At 33.4% G+C, this 22,020-nt stretch overlaps 1 protein-coding gene and 1 long non-coding RNA gene across 9 annotated transcripts in view; both read left to right on the top strand.

Moving 5' to 3' along the window:
- The window catches only part of LOC133882701 (protein SIEVE ELEMENT OCCLUSION B-like), a 59,006-nt gene that overhangs the window by 21,078 nt on the left and 15,908 nt on the right, over window positions 1-22,020 (top strand). For 3 of the 8 annotated variants that reach the window (XM_062321915.1, XM_062321911.1, XM_062321918.1), the window contains exon 3: window positions 21,807-21,863. The exons of 1 other annotated variant lie outside the window; for it this stretch is intronic. In XM_062321915.1, coding sequence (XP_062177899.1) covers window positions 21,807-21,863 — 57 coding nt within the window. Of the gene's footprint in view, window positions 1-18,723; window positions 19,136-20,981; window positions 21,139-21,443; window positions 21,501-21,806; window positions 21,864-22,020 lie in introns of those variants that run through there. 4 more of the 8 variants (XM_062321912.1, XM_062321914.1, XM_062321916.1 and 1 more) reach the window with 4 other exon arrangements.
- LOC133882168 (uncharacterized) lies at window positions 14,483-18,200 on the top strand. The gene is made up of 3 exons (XR_009902632.1): window positions 14,483-14,962; window positions 16,544-16,641; window positions 17,965-18,200. It is a non-coding gene; the product is annotated as an uncharacterized LOC133882168 (long non-coding RNA).

The raw sequence follows: 22,020 nt of genomic DNA, 5'->3' as shown, positions 1-22,020 counted from the left end.
GAGAAGACACAGAAGAGAGAAAAGAAAAGACAAGAGACTGGCTTCTGTAATTTTTTTTTTTTTTTTTTTTTTTTTTTTTTAAAGGAGATTGAAAGGAAGAGAGGCTGAGAAAGACTGAAAAGCAGACAACAGACACGCAGAGGAGAAGATAGTCAAGACGGTTGCTGCAGTGACTTGCATCTAGAGAAAAACAGAGTGAAATGGCGTTGGCCATATTACAGAACCAGATTGATTTTCATAGATTTTTTTTTTTTTTTTTTTTTTTTTTTTTTTTTTGTTCTGAGCGGAAGGGAACACTTGAGGAGGCAATGCCTCAGGGAGAGGTAAGATAGTTGCAGAAAGAAGAGACAGCATTGGGTGAAAGGAATGGAGAAAGTTTGCATATGTTAGAAGAAGGGACGACTATGATCCCGGATCTGGTCTTCAAGGTGGAAGAAGACTGATAGAAGCGGCGCGTGGTGGCCGGTGGAGGCGCGTGGAGCGCGTGAGAAACATGCAGGAACTTCTGGAGGCGCGTGAAAGCGCGTGGATGGTCGGAAGGAAGTTTTCTGGGCATATTTGGGACGAACGGAGGAAGATCTGTCTGATGGAGTGACTTTCGATGTGGTTGGAGGACTGTGGTGGTGCGTGGCTAAACGGACGGAATTTTTTTTTTTTTTTTTTTTTTTTTGATTGAACAGCAACATAAAAGACACTAGTAGCATGGGTTGGAGGAAAGTTTATCTCCAACTCATGCACACTACTATTTGACAAAACAAAAGAAAGAACAGAAAAACAGAGAATCCAAAAAGAAATAAATAAAAGAAATTACAGAAAAATAAAAGAAAATGAGGGTTTCATGATTGTAAAACAATCTGAACCAAAACAAAAGAAAAAGAAAATAAAATAAAAGAGAATAAAAGAAATGAGGGTTTCATGATTGTAAAACAATTTGAACCAAAACAAAAGAAAAATAAAAATAAAAGAACTAAAGAAAAGTAAATAAATTACAAAAAAATATAAAGGAAGAAAAAGACTTAACCCAGATTCTAATAATTGGCGTTAGCCTATTAGCTCTGATACCATGTAAGAAATCTAAATCTAAAAGAGATAAAATGCGGAATAATAAAATAAAAGAGACAAGAGATTTACGTGGTTCGGTCTATGACCTACATCCACAAGATAAAGCCCAAAGGGCTACATTATGCTCTTTTATTGAATGATCTGAATACAATGAGTGCTCCCTTATTTATAGAGACTAGAGTAGAGATGAGTCTTCTATCTTAGCAATGTGGGACAAGAGGATGAAGCTTTTATATAAGCCAATGGCCAAAGCTTCTCCTCACTTAGGCAATGTGGGACTACCACATATTATCTCTAACAACCTCAAGCAATCTGTTATTTTTCTTCTCAAAATTGCAGCAATCTCAGCCTTCCCCATTGCCTTGTCTTCTCCTCTGATTCGCTACGCCATTCTCCTCCTCCATCGTGTTGCTCTCAACCTCTGTTTCTCCTGGCACTAATTTGGTTTATAGATTTGGCTTCATCCAAGCCAGATCGGTCATCTTCCGTCAGTTTCGCCCACCAACGCGCTTTTCGCCATTGTCTTCAACGGCCTCGCCGCTACCCGTCGCTGCCACCTGCATCAATGTCTGGACCTGATGCGCCTACGCGTTCCCACTGTTTCCTCCGTCGATGCTACAGATTTTTTGGGTTTTTGTTTGTATTTTAGTGGTTTTCATAGTATTTTCTGTTTTTTTTTTCTTTGGGATTTAGTTTCTCTGCCGGTGTTTGTTACTTTTTTCTCTTAGAGGTTTGTGAAGAGTTGAGAGACTTTTTGAGGTTTGCTCCTTCCCATGCCTTTTGTCAACCGAAGTGCTTACTTTCGTGCGCATTGTGCGGCAAATAAGGCCACAACCATATTTTTTTTTTTTTTTTAAAGTATTTGATTAAATTATTAAATTAACTTTCTTATTAGTTTAAATTTTTGCAATAAACGATGACTTAATTTCGTATCAAACCTTTAGGTCCTAAATTCGAACCTTGAGTCTATAGTTTACCTCTCATTTCTATTAAATATTTCATTTGTTGCTTATTAAGGTGGAGTTTGATTGAATTTAATTTTTCTTTTACTTAACATTTCAATTAAATATTCTATGCATTTGGTCTTACTTATTAAGGTAGAATTTGAGCCCACACGTGAGAATGAGTATTAAAGTATGGAGTAAATGATTATCTTTATTTTTTCTTATCAATTTCTCCTTAAAAACGCAATGCGAAAGGAAGAACATCTGTCTTTGTGCCTTTTTTGCAGTGCATATTTTTAGAAAGGGTAATGCTATACACACTCTTACTGTAGCGCCCCAACTTTCTAAGCAAGTCGTAAATGTGATTATCTAAAATTACTCGTAACACTACTACATAAAATAACAGCAGACCTTTTTTATTTTTTATTAAAGATCAAAGTTTTCCTTAAGAGTATAATTGTACCAGAGCATCTAATTAAAACCTCAAATATTATAAATATCAACAACTAAGAACTTAATTTACCAAAACTGTCACAAGCAGCAAGCTGCATCTTTTACAAGGCTATTAACAACACACTGTAGATCAGAAGTTGTCATAAATGGCATATTAAAATACACACATCTAGCACTACAAGTATTTTCACTGTTAGTCTTTCTAAAAACTGAGACTCCCAATCAGCCTCACTCATTATAGATCGGACACTCAAACAGGTCCTTGTCTTCTTCTTCTTACTCCTCAACCACATCTATAAAAATTATAGGTAGAAGAGTGAGTTCACGACTCAGCAAGTTCAAGCAAACTAACCATTTATAATCTGAGTCATCAGTTGTTTATAAAATATATCATCACTAGTGTTTACTAGACAGCCACGTATGCATGGTTTTCATAAATTTGTTTTCAATAAAAATATAGCTAAAGAGTAAACCATGTGATAGATAGTTTGATATATAGTAATAAAATATAAATATCTTTCTTTGCATTTTCTTAATACATAATTAACTCCACATTTTATAATATGAAGCAGTAAAACAATTCATAGCATGATAAGTAAAACATTAATTAAAATCATCATACTTTAAGCACATAACATATCATCTCATCATAACAATAAGTGAATTTATATTCCCACTTATCTTTAGGAATTTGCTAAGTGCTACCGCACTTAACCGTAAGGTTGCTAATAATTTATCACTCTTATAAGTTTGAGGTGTTAAGCGTGTGACCCCACTTCACCGTTAGACTGTTAGGCAACTTTGTTTCCCCATTCCTAATATCGAGGTGTTAGGCACATAATCCCAACCTAATCACTGAGCCTTTGCATACATTCATACATAATTTCACATAATATTATCATTTTTCGCTAATCATATTTTTCCTTCGAAAATTCAATCTATTTTCATAAATCATTTCCTTTGAAAGCATAGTTTCATTTAACACATATATAAAACATTTCAAAATATATTCATACGTGTAATTAAAATAGCAGGATTCAAGAAGACATATGTAACATGCTATTAGGAAGTTTGAACTTGGGAAAATTACTGTAATGTCCAAGACATTTTTAGTAATTAAAATACGAAAGCTGAGTAAATAAGTGATTAAATTTAATTTAGTGTTAGTAAAAAATGTAAAAAAATATTTTTAAAGTCCAAAGAAATAGAAAATAGATAAAATAGTTAAAAAAGAAATACAAATAATAAATTAGTAGATGAGATTGAATGAATAATAAAAGAGAAATGAGACAATATGTAAATAAAACTACAAGCTAATTCTCTAAGCTGGGCCTACATCCTCTTGTCTCTCTGCAGTAATTGCTGCACATTCATCCATAGTAGAATACTAGATTCCATTACATCCATTCTTCCCCTCTTGGTGGCTTAAAAAACAAACAATCACCACTATGTAAGAAATTTTTCATGTCTCTATTTCTCATAATAGAAGAAATCAACAAGATATTTTCAATACATGACAGGAAATTAGGTTCATGGAATTTCCTTAAATAAAGTGCGGAGTTTAGAATAGCATTAAAAAAACAAGTCATATCATGCTCAGAAACAACTATTGAACCTTTCCTCATAAAAAATGGCCAATGTATCTTAAGAAACCAAGCATCCTTATTTAGTTGCAGTTGAATAATGTCCTCAATAAAATTTTCTCAAGTTGAAAAATAATGATGCAAAACTTCTATAAACCTGCACACACTAAAAAAAATTTATTTAAATTTTTATTCCCTTGCAGTACTTAGTCAAGTAAAAAATCTTTCACTTGAAAAAAAATGTCAAGGGAAATTTTATAAAAATGCAAAATTCAATTTGCCATAATCATTAAATAGGAATTGAGAAAGTCATACATTACCTCAAGTCCTCAAGTCTTCATGTCTTCTCCAAATTTGTATTGTCTAACAAAATTCCCCAAACAAAATATTCAATAATATTAAAACAGATAAGCTTACTTAGTTCAAAATCAAATTGCTATTGCAACTTTGGTAAGACAATCTTCACTTCAAATTCCTCCTAAAGTTCACAAAATATAAATAAAAAATATTTAGAACTTTGTAAATGCAAAAAAAAAAAAAAAAAAAAAAAAAAAAAAAAAATCATAATCACTAAATATTAAATAGGAAGTCTTAATTACCTTAATCTAAAGTCTTCATGTCTTCAACTCTTCATGACTTCAAAAAAAGTAAAATCCCACAAGTGTCACAACTAAAATATGCAATTATATTACAACACTTAGTCACTTATATAGCAAAAAACAAAGAAAGTAAACTGCTACAAAATTGCTGGTAAGACAATCTCCACTTTCTCCTCCTCCTCATCCTCCTCCACCTAAGGTTAAAAAATAGAAAATAAGAAACATTTAGAACCTTATAAATGCAAAGGACAATAACAATTATAAGTACACCAAAATAAAACTTACATTGTGCTTCCTTTTAATCCCATGTAACGCTCTGACCCAATTTGCCCCACACAATAACATTTGCACAGTTTCTGTAGATAACTTAGATCTGTGAGGATCAATGACCCTCCCACCAGCACTAAATGTAGACTCTGAAGTCACAGCACTAAATGACACGTGTCAACATAGTTTTCAATTTTCTTTTCTCAATCTCATAAGTGGCAAAGCAATCCTTCTTTGCTGTAGCCCGAGATATTTTTACTCAATGTGGAGACAAAGTCTTGGCAAACTTGTTAAAAAATCGATGCTCCACAATATTAAAAGGGTATTCATGATATAAAATCCTATGAGAACAAACTTCTCTAGCCTTCTTTTAATCATAAATAAAATGTGTTACGCTCCCTACACCATCAACCTCCGTAGCTTCAAGAGGCAAAACCTTTTACTTTTTTTTTTTTCTTATTGGCACCAATGTACGATAAACAAGTTTTCAAATGCCTACCCATCGTACTAGTACAACTTGATTTCGATATAGTGAATGTCCTCTTACACCAATTGCATTGATGTTTTTTCACACATTTTATTTCCACCTCAGTAAAAAAAATTTCAAACTATAGAAGTCTTCCTCATTAGCTTTCTTTGATAAGCATGCTTTAAAGAATCTCCTTCAGTTGAACATCAATAGAATCGATATCTTTATCCTCAATATTTTTTGTGGAACTAACACTACCAGCATTGCTTAATTTCATTTTCTAGAGAATTTTCATTTTCATACCACTCCACCAGATCGATGTTGTTCAAATCCCCTCCATGCCTTTTAAGAAATTATAATAGGTAGTTTGTATTATTACAAAAGAGCATAAATCAGAAACTATAATACAATGCTTATTAACTAGCACAAATTCAGTAAACAGAAACATTGTGCAGGAAACAGAACTTATGGTGTTTTCTTGAAGGTTAGTTTCCATGCTTATATGTTGGTGATGGGATCCATGAATAGTATCCTTAAATTGAATATTAAAATTGTAGAATTACAGGGTTAGAAGACTCAACCAACCAAATAAATATATTAGAAAAAGAAAAATACAGCAGAAATACATTCCAATTAAACAAGTACAAACATCATCAATCTTTCTAGTAATCTTATTAGTTTATCAATCTTTCTAGTTCCATATATGTTTGTTTTTAATGAAAAATACAATAGAAACTCATTTCAATTAAACCATTACAAACAAGACCAATATTTATTGAGTTTGTGTTAACTTATAACGGACAAAAATTTTCTTTTAAATTGAGTAGGAGAATTTTTTTTTTTTTTAATCTGTTTAGTTAAAAAAAAAAAAATAGTATGATAAATTATTATATATAAGAAATCTGTTTAGTTACTATCATACCTAAAATATCATCTAAAAAATAAACAATCCAGTAAAAAAAAAAAAAAATAGTGCACTCGAATTTTAAGTAGTCGGTACTCACTGCTCAATGTGCTCTATGCCGATGCGTGTTTGTAGATTGCAAATGGAAATAACTTCTCCTGAAAGATGAAAAGAAAAGTAAGTACTAATTAAAAAAAAAAAAACTGTAAGTGATAAGAATCTTAAGTAGTAGAAAGTTAGAAAAATAACTGGCTTGCTTGAAGTTGAAAACTTGAAGTTGAAGTTGAAGAGGATAAAAAGCTTGAGCTCTTCTTCCGGAATCAAGAGAGGATGAAAAGTTTGACATATAAACTCTGCATTTTTCGTTGCCCTTGGCATCATAACGTGGGAGAAGAATAAAAGATTCACAGAAATTTCAGAAAATAAGGGATTTGGCGGCGATATGAAATGGCTGATGATGGAACGTTTCTTTTGGTTGCAAATCAAACGAAGAGTCGAAGACGATTTGGAACTCTAAAGGAATTACAAACTTAGAAGCCTTGGCTGCCCTTAGATGAAATAGATGAAAAAAATCTAAGGGCTTGGATTGAATGCAAGCCTAACAGGTAGTTGAAGAATAAATTCAAAGCATTTAAAATTTGAGCAATCGGAAGTTCAGAAGAATTAATGAGTTTTCTGCATTAAATGACATTGAATGCAATTGATGGTTTTGAACATTGAAAAATAAAAGAAAATGCGAAAAAAGAAAGAAAGTTAATCTACTAGTCTGCGATTTTTGTTCTAGTCCAATGAACAAATAATTATCTACACACTAATGAAGCATGAGCCTATACTAAATATTTTTCTGACCGTTAAAAATAATTATCAACTCTTGGGTTGTATTTAGACCGTCCGATCATATCTATGAGAGTGATCTCATGGCTATTTCACACATCATATAATTTTGCACTCACATATTACATTACAGCTATTTTCCACATTTTCTCCTATGAATGGCTACGATTTACGTATATATGATCCTACGGTCTAAAAGAGAAACTGAACTTTATTGCTCCTCGTTAACCTCAAAGGCTCAAACAGTCAAACATTCAAGGCTGTAGGCTGACAGTGACGCTTGAGTCCCTGACACACTTATTGGTTGGAAACTTGGAATCCACCTGCTTTGCTATTTTTTTCGAAGAAACCTGAAGAGTGAAGCGGCAAGCAAGCATGAAGCAAAGCTATTTTTTTTTTTTTTTTTTTTTTTTTTTTTTTGAGGAAACAGTCAAACAGTACACTACTTCATGTAATGGGAAGATTGAAGAATCACTCCTGTGAGTCCTGTAGCAAACTAAAATTAATAAATTATAGTTGCTCCTGAATTTTGATATAATCAACATGTTTTTTTTTTTTTTTATATATATATTTATATTTTTTGAATTGTTAAAGATATATGCTTGAGACAAATCTACTAATTAATTAATTTATTTTATTCAAATGTTATAACTATATTATAGTCTCATCTTTATTCTTTGATGTGGATTTTTTTTTTCTTTCTCATAAACGTTTTTGATTCCTGTAAATAGGTGAAAAAAAATAGAGTTTTGAGAGTTTGAAGAAGGGACGAAGCCGAAGGTCGAAGACAAGCTGAGTTGGCAACAATATTTTTTTTTTTTTTTTTCTCCTAAACACAACATGTAGCGTCAGATATTTGTTGAAAAGTCAAGAGTCATCATACCACTCTACAAACTTAGACAACTACTGTCTACTGTGTCTTGCTTTTTTAGACTTCAAAGGGATAAAAAAGGTAGAAAAAAAATAAAATAAAAAATAATAGAGGAAAGGGTAAAAAAAAAAAAAAAAAAGGTCAAAGCAATATTGCGCACTGTGCACGTACAAGGACAATACACAGTGCGCAGATGGGGAAAAATGGGGGGGGGGATTTTCAAATAGCTTGGTTAGAAAGTTTCATACAAATTGGCTTGAAAAAACTTATTTTTTTTTTTTTAAATTAAATAAATAACGAAAAAATTAAAACAACAAAAAAAGAACGATTTTTTTTTTAAAAAAAAAATGAAAAAATAACTGAAAATTATAAAAACATGTTTTTGAAAGAAAGAAAAAAAAAGGCAAAAAATAAAAAATAAAAACCAGTTTTTTATTAAATTAAAAAAACGAAAAAGAATAATTTTTTAAAAAAAAAAAAACCAAAAAAAAAAACTGAAAAATTATTTTTTAAAAAAATAAATAAATAAACAAACGAAAAAAAAATACAGTTTTTAATTTTTTTTATTATTTTTTGAAATAAATTTTTGTTATTTTATACTTTTTTAATAATTTTTTTAGTTTTTATTTTATTTTAATAATTTTATGAATGATATTTTTGTCAACATTAACATTTTTTTATAGTTTAAGGGGGACATTGACACAATTGGTAGTTTGAGAGGTACATTGACAATAAGGTAGTAGTTTTAGGAGGTTATGTGTACTTTTCCCTTCAAAATTCAAAAAATTATTATTTATACCTAAAAATAATTAATTCTAACTTATAAGTTACATATTTATATAATTATACATTTATACTTAATTAAATAATCTGTTAAATGTTAATTATAAATCCATAATTGGTATTTACACAAATTACATTTAATCATTATTCATTAATTCATAGGCTCAAGAGTAAAAGTTTACAAATTATTAATTATATTTAAACTATAATAATAATAATAATAATAATTTAATCATACTTAATTATTATTTTATACTTAAGCTAGAAGTATCAAGTATATATCAAAATTATCTAAGTAAAAATTATACTTAATCATTATAATTTATATTAGTTACTTGGTGTGAATTGTATACTTATGAGTCATGACTTATGTAGTTATGTGACTATGTCATTATGTGGTTATAATAATTTTTAATTATATATAGTTATGAATTATGATTCATATCATATAGTATGAGATTATTTATGATTTGATATGAAAATTATGAATCATACTTAATTACTTATCCTAACTCTATTAGTAGTTAATAATAACATTTATATGACATGATACAACTAAAATTGAAAGAACTTAGATAACACTTAATTATACAATGATACAAAATAAGTATTTTTTATATGATTATTACATTATACATTGTGCCATATGAGATGAGATTTAATATCATATAAATTGTCAGATCATGCTTAAATTAAATCAAATGAATTATTTGATCACATCATTTATTGTTGTTACATCATAATACACTGTTAGAACTTATATCACACTTAATCATATAATAATACAAAATAAGTATTGTTTATATGATTGTTACATTATATAATAAAGATATAGCGTGCTATATCACTTAAGATTCAATATCATATAAATTTTAGATCATATACATTTCATATAAATTATAGTGATAATACATATGATCATATAATCTAATGATATGAATTTTAATAATTATACTTAATTTGTGATTATAAGAAATACATTGTTGATTTTAACGCTAATCAATTGATCTGGAGTTATACCAATTACATTGTCATTGTATAAGATATGATTATTTGAATGATAAATTAAGTATCAAGACTTTCATTAAATTATATGATTAACAATTTATTGTTAATTCAACAATCATTAGATATTTAATTATTAGACTTAGAGTCTTAGTCTCTTAGATCATATAAGATATAATCATATTAATTATTTTTTATAATTAAATTATATATTATATAGATACTTATAAATATAACTAATAATTATATATTGTATAACAATAATTAATTATTGTTAATTAATAAGTGATATACATTTATTAATAAATATGTATATTAATAAATATATACGAGTCGAGCTAATAAGCGAGCCGACCCTTTTTACGAGTATATTCGCGAACTTTAAACAAGCGAGCCGGGTTTTATACGGGTATGTATCGTTTAATAATCGAGTATAGTTTCGTGTCCACGAATAACTCATTTAATATCTAAGTCGCGCACGAGCCGAGCCCGAGCGAGCTCACGGGTAGCTTTGCTTCATTTACATCCCTACTTGGGAGTGGCTTAACCACATTTGTTGCTTAGTACTTTTTTGGGAGTTTTGCTACCGTTGCTGCTTAGTACTTATCTCTCGGGATTTGACAATCCCAAGAGTCTTGTTGTTGATTTTTCTTGGGCCGGTATTGACCTGAAGGCTAATCTGAATGAGATTATTTCCAACTATATATCTAATAAGCTATTTATAAAAAATCTTAAAATACATTTTACAAATAAAAAAAAAGTGTTATAATTGACATATAAAATAATAAAAAATAATAATATAAATATTAAAATAAAATAAATTTAATTAATATTTAAATATAAAAAATAACCTCACTTAAACTTACCGCTTTAAGCATCAAAATTTATAGTGCGGGCCCTGATTTCACCGTTTCACCTTCTACAACCTCAGCTGCGTACACACTCCTGCAAATGAAATATAGAGCTGTGTGGCTGTCAAGCATCAAAGGGTTTGGTTACAGTCTATAGAGAAAGGAAAAACGTGTCTCGTGGCCTCTCTCTCTCTCCCCTCATACACACGCGTTTCCTTTGACTCGTAGCGTGGTTGAAATATCTACATATATCTACGTGTAATATCATCTCTTGGTTAGAAGTGGTAGTCTTTTAATAAAAATATTTTATTTATTCGGTAGTCTTTTAATAATATGCAAAATAAAGTGGTCTTTTTATCATTGAAAATTTTTGCAGCCACCGCTACTAAAGCGTGTGAATAAAAGAATTGAATAAATTTAAAGAAAGACCAAGAAACTCCAGCATAACCAAAGTCAGTCTTCTTATAAGCATTATATTTTAAATAATAATAAAATCCAGGCACTAATTATTTAAATTTTTTTTAAAAATGCTAATGTATTTAATTACTATTTAAAATTTCATCTTAGAAGAAGAATATCTCACTTTAATTGGGTGAAACCAAAACATGCGCCACCGACCACCATGCTAGCTACGTGGAAGCTACGAGGAAGGTTATTATAACGACAGCATGAGTTTCTTGGTCTTTCGTTCACACTTACAAAAAGAAAAAGTTTTTTATTCACGCGCTTCACAAAGAGAGAGAGAGAGAGAGAGAGAGAGCAACTTCTTTATAACCCCTATCGTTTGAGCCTTAACACAATTTACACACGGCTTAGACACGAGGAATACCTCAATTCCATTTGAAGAATAGTCCCACATAAAAGGGTGCCCATGCCCACCATATAAAAAAATAATACAATTGAAAAAAAAAAAAAGAAGAGGGGTGGCTCATGCCACCATGGGGTTGCCCGACCATACCTATTTTGGCCAACTGAGTTGCTGAGCCACCCCTGGTTTTTTTAATTTTTTTTTTATATTGTGCCACGTGTCAACCAATGAGGGTTGACACGTGGCAATCCATTAAAATTTGGACGGAAAAATAAACGGAGGTATCAAGTCAATCTTTTCGCAAAACCAATGTACCTTTTGTGAAACAAAATGAAATTGAGGTACCAAAAAATAAAATTTTTAAACCACATGTACGAAATATGTCTTTAACCCTTATTTATTTCTTTTTCTCAAAGTATTCTGCTTGGAGAATACTCAAACTTTGCCTATATAAAGGCACATATGTTATATTTTGGAATCAAGTTTTGAAATATCAATTAAATTTTAAGTTTTTCAGGATTAATTATCTGTTTGCTTATTTAGGACAATTATGAGTTTTTCTCTTTCTTATTTATTATTTTATCTCTTTTTGAATTTTTCTTTCTATCTTCAATTTATAATTTTCGCTACTATCATACCTGGACAGGATAATGTCCCGCGTTATTTATACACCGGTTAAATATCGTTATGCTTTTAGTAGGAGTCTAAACACAAATTACTTTAAACTGGGAGATTGAGAGGATCCTGTTCTACTTTTAGTACGAGTCTGAACACAACTTACTCATGACTTAGACACAAAGAATACCTCGATTCCATTTGAAGAATAGTCCCACATAAAAGTTAGGAGACCCTTTCGTGGGTCTTTTCGATGATTAAGTTAATTTCTGAGAGAAAGAGTTTGTCTAATTCTCTAAAATTTGATCTGTCTTTATATCTAGGGTATCGGCCTATTTATAGGCTGAATGCTGAGCACCCTTACTACTAGGGTTTCGTGTTCTTTGGCTTGGGAGCGCCGTTAGAGTCTGACTTAGACTTGGACTCTTCTCTCCTCCAATCTCGGGATTCTTTCCTTATAAACCTCCACGCAAGATCTTTGGTGGCAAATCCCGGATTACCTTCAATCTCGAATTTCCCAGAACTGATCCTGATCTCAAAAGATTTGGATCCCAACTCTTCCCTCAATTTGTCTTGGGGCGGAGTTAGTGCTTGAGTTTTAACCAACCGAATTGGCTCTTGGTCCCGATTTGTTTGCATTCCAAGGATCTAATTAGAGTATACTTCCTGTCATGTATTCTCGAGAACAGCTGCTCAGTGTTGATCTTCCAAGATAGGATTTTTTCGAGAGTCCTGCTGCCCCTGCTGCTTAATTAGTACTTATCTCCTGGGATTGGACAATCCCAAGAGTCCTCCTGTTGATTCTTCTTGGGCCGATATTGCCCCAAAGGTCAATCTGAGTGGGATTATTCCCAACAATATATCTAATAAGTTATTTATAAAAATCTTTAAATACATTTTACAAATAGAAAAAAAGTGCTTTAATTGACATATTAAATAGAAAAATATAATATAAATATTAAAATAAATTTATTTAATTAATATTTAAACATAAAAAAATAACCTTACCTAAACTTATTGCCTTAAGCCTTAAAATTTATCAAACCAGCCCTGATTTCATTGTTTCACCTTTACAAACTCAGCTGCGTAAAGTACACCACGCGTACACATTCCTACAAATAAAATATAGATGAAATATGATACGTTTATGGCTTGTATACAACTCCATGCAAATGAAATGTAGATATGCTATGTGGCTCTCAAACATCAGAGGGTTTGGTTATAGTCCATAGAGAAAGGAAAAATGTCTCCTGCCTTTCTCTCCCCTCGTACTACACGCGTTTCCTTTGACTCGTAGCGGTAAATTGCATTGAAAAATCTAAATCTACCAAGAGATGTGTAATGTCATCTCTTGGTTAGAAGGGGTAGTCTTTTAATAAAAACATTTTATTTATTCGATAGTCTTTTAATAATATGCAAAATAAAGTGGTCTTTTTATCATTGAAAATTTTGACTGTGTAATATATATATAGATATTGTGATATCTGAAAAAATGTTTGGCGCCACCGCAAAAGCGTGTGAATAAAAGACTAGAATAAATTTAAAGAAAGATAAAAAAACTCCAGCATAAACAATGTAACGATCCACCCCCAATGACACAATACTGTCCGCTTTTGGCTCCCCATATCAGACTTCCCAGGAGGTCACCCATCCTGGGATTGTTCTCGCAGCGGCTCGCTTAACTGCGGAGTTCTGATAGGTTCATTGCCATCACGGCTTTAAAACGCGTTGTGTCATATAGGGTGCATTTATACATATAAGCACATCCTCATTCCCAGGCGATGTGGGACGTCACAATCACCCCCCCTTGGGACCCAGCGTCCTCGCTAGCGACCCTCATGGGATCCCCCCATTCTTGGCATCCCAGCGAGTGCCCGCCGGCAACCCTCTTTGGGCTTGTGCACGCTCCCACCATCTCAGGCTGGGCAATGGCTCTGATACCATTTTCTGTGACGACCCGTTTTTTACTTGAGGTATTGGGAGATGCAATGATCTGATCAGGTATTGATGACACGGACAAACAAAAATAGACGAGGTCTATGATAAGAGCAGACCTTTACGTTGAAGCAGAGAAATGGAAACGATGTGGATGATGAAAGTTGGATGTTAACTATATAGGCTAAAGATTGAATGCCTAGTACAAATTAACTTTAAGGACTATTAGGGCAGCTTCGTGTAAGCAAGTGCAATTGAAGAGTTTGCAAATTTCGAGGACGAAATTTTTATAAGGAGGAGAGGATGTGAAGACCAAGAAATTAGATATGAAATTTAGTGATTTATAAGTTATGTTTATTAAATATATGGGGTCAAATAACAATTAAGAAAATAGAGAACTAAAAGGGTTGGGGCAATGTTATAATTTAGAGAATATGGGGGTTTTAAAAAGAAAAGAAAAGAATGGACAAAAGTCCAATCCGGTCAACCTTTTTTCCCCAACCTCACGCACAGCCCCTTCCTCTTTTCATCTCTTCTTTTCCCTTCTTTCTTCTTTCCTTCGACTTTCTTCTTTCTTCTCAACAAAATTGAGAGACCGACTGACAGAGAGAGTGACGTGAGAGGGAGATTTTAAGGGAGAGATCGAGAGATGTTGAGAGAGAGATGAGACTCGGGAGAGGGAGTGAAGTGCGGATCCAGTGGATCCGTGTGAGGAGACCCGACGGGGCTGGGGGGAAATCCGAACGACCCACCGAACCAGAGGCGATCCAGCAGCCTGTGACGCGATTTCCGGCGAATTTCCTGCGGTCCAGTGGGCGTTTTCCGGCCTATCCTTGTAGAAGCCTGAACCCGTGAACCAGTACAACCCGTGACTGCAACCCGGTGACCCGCTGAACACATGTGGAGACCCGGTTCTCAATGAAGTTTTCCGGCGATTCTAGCTCACTGATTCCAGTGGATTGGCTATGAAAATCCTTGGGTAATTTCTTATAATCTATGATAATTTATTTTGGGAATTGATTTGATTATTTTGGATTTAGGGTTTGATAATTTTGGGGCTTTTCAGTTAATTGGATTTTTATAGTTCTTGTTTGTGGTTGGATCGGCTGAGCCGTGATTTTTGTGTTACTGTGATGTTAGGATCGCTGAGTATTGGCTGTGTATTGGGGCTGGTTGTGTGTCGGCAGTGGCTATGGATGTGTGTGTTGAGATGGAGTATGGGATTGTTATGGGTGATGTGTGCTGGCCGTGTAGTGTTTTGAGCAGTGTTTTAGATTGATGTTGGTTGATTGAAGCTATATGTGGGTGTATGTATGTGATTCTTGATGATTTTGGGTATTTTGTAGTATTGTTTCTCTTGTTGGTCGTGTGGACTGAGTTGGATTTCGAGTTGGCTAATTTGAGGTGTGATTCTATGGACTATTGTGATTAATGGTTAAGTTCATTACCATGGTAATTCTAAATCAGAATTTATGGCTTGATGTGGGGAGATTTTGGTTGGCTATGGACGACTGGGTTGAGGACTATGTGGTTTAGATTTTGGTAGTTTTAGTTGGTGTTTTAGTTCTTTAATTTCATTAAATGATTGAGTTGTTTGGATTGAGAAATTCTGGAATTTCTTATTGGATTGATTATTAATTGGTTATCCTTGGAGTTGGTTTTATGGATTTGAGGGTGAATTCTTCACGGTATTTGTGATGTTCGGTTTAGATGGAAGATGAGGCGTTAATGGTGTTTATGGATGTGAGTTGGGGCTTTGATGGTTGGATTTGTGGTGTTGATTTTTGGGTAGCCCTTAATGGCTTTGGCCGATTATATGTAATGAAGGAGTTTTGATTCGTTTCGATATATGACAATGGATATTAAAGGTTTGGTTGTAAGAGAATCTTTACTTATTGTTAGAATAGAAATGATAATGTTTATGATTGATATCTTATGAATTTAAGGAACTGTTTTGGATAAGCTGACCGATTAGGAGTAATGTTCATTTTAGAACCTAATTTGATGGGTAGCTATGTTAAACGGTTGAATTCTTTGCAACGGATCATTTGGGATATTCTATTTAAGTTTTGATTCTTTGGCTTAACTTAATTATGTAGAATTTTATAATGCCGGGCTTAGGTGTATACTAGGAGCCTTGGGATAAGTTAAGCTAAGCATGGGTTAGACCTAGAGCCTAAGTGTAATGCTTAGCTTTGAGGACGATGCATAAGCTTTAGCAAACGAATGTATATTCAATATGTGATTATAATCTAATTTAATAAGAGTAATCAAATTAATATGTTGAACAAGATTAATGTTCTATAATCTAAACTACTTAGATGATTAACATAGATAATGATAAGCAACGATAATAAGTAAGCTAAATAAAATAGTAAATACATCATTGTATTGATAAACAAAGATTATATGAACCTAGACATAAATGTTAACCTAATAATAGTTTAGGCACTTAACTAAGTTTTAGACGTGGACAAAGTGACGTGTGAGAGCACGGGTAGTTTAGACGTCATAGAGTATGAGATTCAATAGCATAGTCTAATGCTACCAATGTTTGCAGGATCATATTCGGATTGGAGACTTTAATTGGTTCTCCAATGTAGAGTCCAAATGACTAGAGTCCAAGGAGTGTTCGAGTTGGAGTCCAATGCAGCCAAGGTGGGTATTCCACTCATTGAGAAAATATATATTTTTATATGTATTGGATTGATAAAAATATATATATTGTTTATGAAACTGAACCAACCATATGATGAAATGTATATGCTTTGAGATGATTTATTAGTTTCGATTATGTTTAAACTATATCAATGATGTTTAAGAGATAGTGCAAGAGTGAAAAGTATTGACTAGATTTAAAGTGTTAAGTTCTGCGGTTGAGATTTAAATTATGCAAATTGTTTGAGAACATGTCATGTTGAAACTGCGTAGATTTGATAAAGAAACTAAGTTTTGAATGATTTCAAAGTGTTGGGTAAAATGATGGATTTGTTTAGTTTTGAGAGGATGTGATTTAACAAATGCATGATTTCAGCGTGACACAGTAGTGAAATATATACTGGTCAAGCACGGAACATTGAGCATGTAGTATAGAGCATACATACCAGCAGTATCAGTATATCAGCAGCATAACAGTATCAGCAGTATCAGTATCAGCAGCATAACAGTATCAGTATCAGCAGTATCAGTATCAGCAGCATAACAGTATCAGCCCCAGTTCATGCATAGCATTATAGCATTGTTTTGTGAGAGTTGTTTTTATAATATGAGTAGTTTTGCTAGACGTAGTAGTATGCATAAGAGTCTTCATGGAAAAGATCTTATGTATATTTCTATCGGATGGTCCATGTGTTAATAGCATACATTGAACTTGAAAGTACATGGATACATGATTGCCCAGGTGTGAGTAATGGCATGTCTATGAGTAGGAAGGTTGACTGTTCTTGTTCTCCAGAAAAGACGTGTTAGCATGATTGAGTTTAGCTCTAGTGCTCTCATGATCTACTGGCGTCAAGGCACGAAGCTGAAATACGATTAGAGATGGTGTTGCGAGTATTTTGTTGAAGGATGTTATCCTAGTACGGAAGAGTAAGATGCCATGTTCTTTGCTTAAGACCTATGTGTATACGTGATATCTGTGATGGAGTGATCGTGTGCACATATGTCCAAGCGACCGGTGAAAAATATTATTATAGAGGGGTCTATATGTAGAAACTTCCAAGGAGGGATGTCTGGAACTTCTACATGTATTCACAGCTATATATAATGTTTTAAATGATTTCTGAATAGTCGGTGTTTGCTACATTAGCTGTTGGTAAATTGTGGCTAATATAGTGCTCGCACGACTAAAATAATATAAAGGTTGGTTCTTTGTGAAAACTCAGTTAGTCTTATACCATTGAGGTCTTAGTATGAGGTATACTAAGGCGGTGAACTCATTATTTCACCTATGCGGATGTGGATACCACCACAACCGTGTAGATGATGTTTCTTTGGCTGCAGGTACTACGGTATAGTCGATGGGTCGGTAGCAGGGTGCTTGGGATATTATGACTGAAGCTCACCGCGACGGTTGTAATTGTCGGACCACGGGCTGTCCACTGTTTTATAGGTTTGGTATAGCTTGTGACGTTTGTGTCACATATTCTTTGTAAAGTCATAGTTGTTTTGTAAATATTGTGTTAATAAGACTCATACAGATAGACGTTAAATGGCTCTATGTGGTAATTAATTTGTAATAGATTTATAAGTTGTAATTTCCGCTGTTCAGATTTATGTTTTCGGCTGCATAGATAGATATATGTCATACTCTGATTATCAGGTACATGTTATGGGGCATGTGCCATATGTTGGCTGAGCGACACGTAGTCGTGCCACTGCGATGACTCGTTTTACGTTTTGTATATAAAAAAAAAAAAACGGATCGTCACAAACAAAGTCAGTCTTCTTATAAGGATTATATTTTAAATAATAATAAAATCCAGGCACTAGTTATTTAAAATTTTAAAAAAATGCTGATGGATTTTGATTACTATTTAAAATTTCATCTTAGAAGAAGATCAGCTGACTCTGGTGAAACCAACACATGTGCCACCGACCACCATGCCAGCTACGAGGAAGGTTATTATAATGACAGCATGAGTTTCTTGGTCTTTCGTTCGCAATTACAAATAAAAGAAAAAAGTTTATTATTCACGCGCTTCACAGAGAGAGAGAGAGAGAGCAACTTCTTTATAACCCCCTATCGTTTGAGCCTGAACGTAATTTACACACGGCTTTAGACACAAAGAATACCTCAATTCCATTTGAAGAATAGTTCCACATAAACGGGTGCCAACCATATATATCACAACGAAGACAAAGCCACCTTCTCTGTTCTTCCACAAACTAAGAGTTTCTAACCCTCTTACGCTTTGCAGGAGACAACAGTACTATGGCCAGCGATGAAGTGCAGCCAGTTACCGCACAGCAACCCATTGAGGGTGAGCTGAACGTGTTAACCATGTCCAAGGAGCAGATCCTGGATCTGATTTCTAAAACCCATGATCCTATCAAAAAAAATTTTGAAGCCGACTACTCTCTTCTCGTTGCCGTCCAACATGAGCGCGCAGAATACATTAAAAGTTGGTTCAGATACAAATATTATTTTCAGGTATACATGTTTCTACCATTATGTTCTTCATAAGATTTTCTTTTTTCACTATTTCTTCTAGATCTAGTCCGAAGGTTAGGTGGGGATAGTAATTATAATAGTTGTGAGCATTAAGATTTAACACGTTTATTCCAGGATATCAGAACAAATATTGGATGGGATAATGTTATTTTTTAGTTATTTCAAGTTGAGGGCCGCTATATTTAGTTATTTACACCCAAAATTTCACACCCAGTTTTTACACCCAGACGTGGCATTACACGAGATTTTTTTTTCCTTTTTTTTTTTCTTTCGTTTTCTTCTTTTGGAAGCCAAGCGATCAGCACCCCAACCACTCCGGCTAGTGAAAGAGAGATCCGGCGCTCCCTACGCCGACCCATACCCAGACCACCGGCGACAGAGAGAGATCCGGCAAGGGAAAGAGAGATCCGGCCGGCGTGCATGGGTTTCCGGCCGGATCTCTCTTTCTCTCACCCCGACCCAACGCCGACCACCTGCGACAGAGAGAGATCCGGCCGGTTGCCGGCCGGATCTCTCTTTCTCTCACCCAACCTAACCCCGATCACCTGTGACAAAGAGAGATCCGGCCGGTGTGCTCATTTTTCCGGCTGGATCCGCGAAACCCACGCCGGAAATCCATCTTTCCCGAGTCCGGCACTCTCACCCGTTGTCCTGAGCTTCGGATCCCGTCGTCGCCGGCTCGAGAGAAGAAGAATGAGAGAGAGAGAGAGTCAGGAGGAGAGAGAGAGCGTTTTGTTTTAATGAAGAAAATGAAAAAAAGAAAAAAAAAATCTGACGTAAAAATGCCACGTTGTAAAAAATGGGAGTGAGACTTTAGGAGTAAGTGTAGCATTTCCTTTCAAGGTAGTTTTTGAGTTTTCTTTCACTCATAATTACTTATGATTTACAATAGGGCGATGATCAACGGCGGAGACAAAGGGGGGCGAGCAGGGGCTCTCGCCCCCCCCCTAAATGTCTAAAGATTTTTTTTTTTTAGATATCTGAAAAAAGAAAAAAAAAATTACATTAACAAGAACTCTTGTTTCAGGTATGGTATGCCCCCTGCATGCTTTCCTGGAAAGGAAACAAATCCCGCCCCAGCTGAAAATAGAAGAAAAAAAAATTACATGGAAAAACCAACTGTAAAAAAAATATATATATATCAAAAATCAACCATTAAATGCTCAAAAAGAGGAACGGAACAATTTTGTGAAAAAACACAAAAAAAAAAAAAAAATTACATTTATCTCTCCATCTTGAGAAAACTTTAAAACTTATACATAGAAAAACCAACCATCGGAAGCCAAGAACACAAATCTTTTAAAAAAACACAAATCTTGTTATTTGGCCTCCAACATCTCCGCTTCTTCCTGGACAATCTCTCGCACCGTAAGCCTTCTACCTTTTATTTTATTTTATTTCTTTTTTCTTTTCTATTACTGAGCTGAGAGCGTGATTGTGTGAGACAATGGTTGTTGAGTTGTTCTCTTTCTTCATTTGCTTTTTAGTTTTCAGGATAATAATGAAACCGTTGCTTTTCAGAATTCTCTCTCTTTTTTCCTTCTTTTTTTTTTTTTAGATACTTTTCAGAATTTTAGTCATTGCAAGTTGCAATGTGACTTGTCAACGTGGCCACAACCACATGTTTTTTTCCTTTTTTTTTTTTTTTAAAGTTAATTTTGTATTTTGTTTTTTATTTTTATTTTTTGTATTAGTGTCTACATGTTAACTGATATATGAATTTGACATATATTTATGAAGTTAATTTGATAGATACATTTTTTGTGATACATATATTATTTATAATTTATATTTTGAATTGTAATTACCATACTTTTATATATTATAAAAATAGTATATAAAAAGAATAAAAAAAATATATTTATCATTATATTTTATTATTTTAATTCCACCCCTACTAAAACAAATTCCTAACTCCGCCACTGGGCGATGATGAAGAGTACACGGAAAGTGAGGAAGACATGGAGAACCCGAAGGAAAAGGTGCCCAGACTCCAGAGCCAATTTATACATGTTTCTTCTTTATAATTAGTGATCATTCTATAATTTGAGCCTGAACACAATTTATACATGTTTCTACCATCATATTCTTCATAAGATTTTATTTTTTCACTATTTCTTCTAGTCCGAAGGTCGTGGGATATTATAATACTCGAGCTTTAAGATTTAGCACGTTTATTCCAGAAGATCAGCAGAACAAATGGCTGGGATAAATGTTATTTTTTTTAGTTATTTCAAGTTAGTTTTTGAGGTTTCTTTCACTCATAATTACTTATGATTTACAATAGGGCGTTGATGAAGATGACACGGAGAGTGAGGAAGACGTGGAGAACCCGAAGGAAAAGGTGTCCAGACTCCAGAGCCAATTTATACATGTTTCTTCTTTATAATTAGTGATCACTCTATAATTTGAGCCTGAACACAATTTATACATGTTTCTACCATCATATTCTTCATAAAATTTTATTTTTTCACTATTTCTTCTAGTCCGAAGGTCGTGGGATATTATAATACTCGAGCTTTAAGATTTAGCACGTTTATTCCAGAAGATCAGCAGAACAAATGGCTGGGATAAATGTTATTTTTTTTTAGTTATTTCAAGTTAGTTTTTGAGGTTTCTTTCACTCATAATTACTTATGATTTACAATAGGGCGATGATGAAGAGTACACGGAAAGTGAGGAAGACGTGGAGAACCCGAAGGAAAAGGTGTCCAGACTCCAGAGCCAATTTATACATGTTTCTTCTTTATAATTAGTGATCATTCTATAATTTGAGCCTGAACACAATTTATACATGTTTCTACCATCATATTCTTCATAAGATTTTATTTTTTCACTATTTCTTCTAGTCCGAAAGTCGTGGG

Source organism: Alnus glutinosa, chromosome 11 (genome assembly GCF_958979055.1).
Source record: "Alnus glutinosa chromosome 11, dhAlnGlut1.1, whole genome shotgun sequence".
In the NCBI taxonomy this organism is placed as follows: Eukaryota; Viridiplantae; Streptophyta; class Magnoliopsida; order Fagales; family Betulaceae; genus Alnus; species Alnus glutinosa.
The sequence above is the reverse complement of the archived record's forward strand: the minus strand, read 5'-3'. Positions and strand labels throughout refer to the sequence as shown.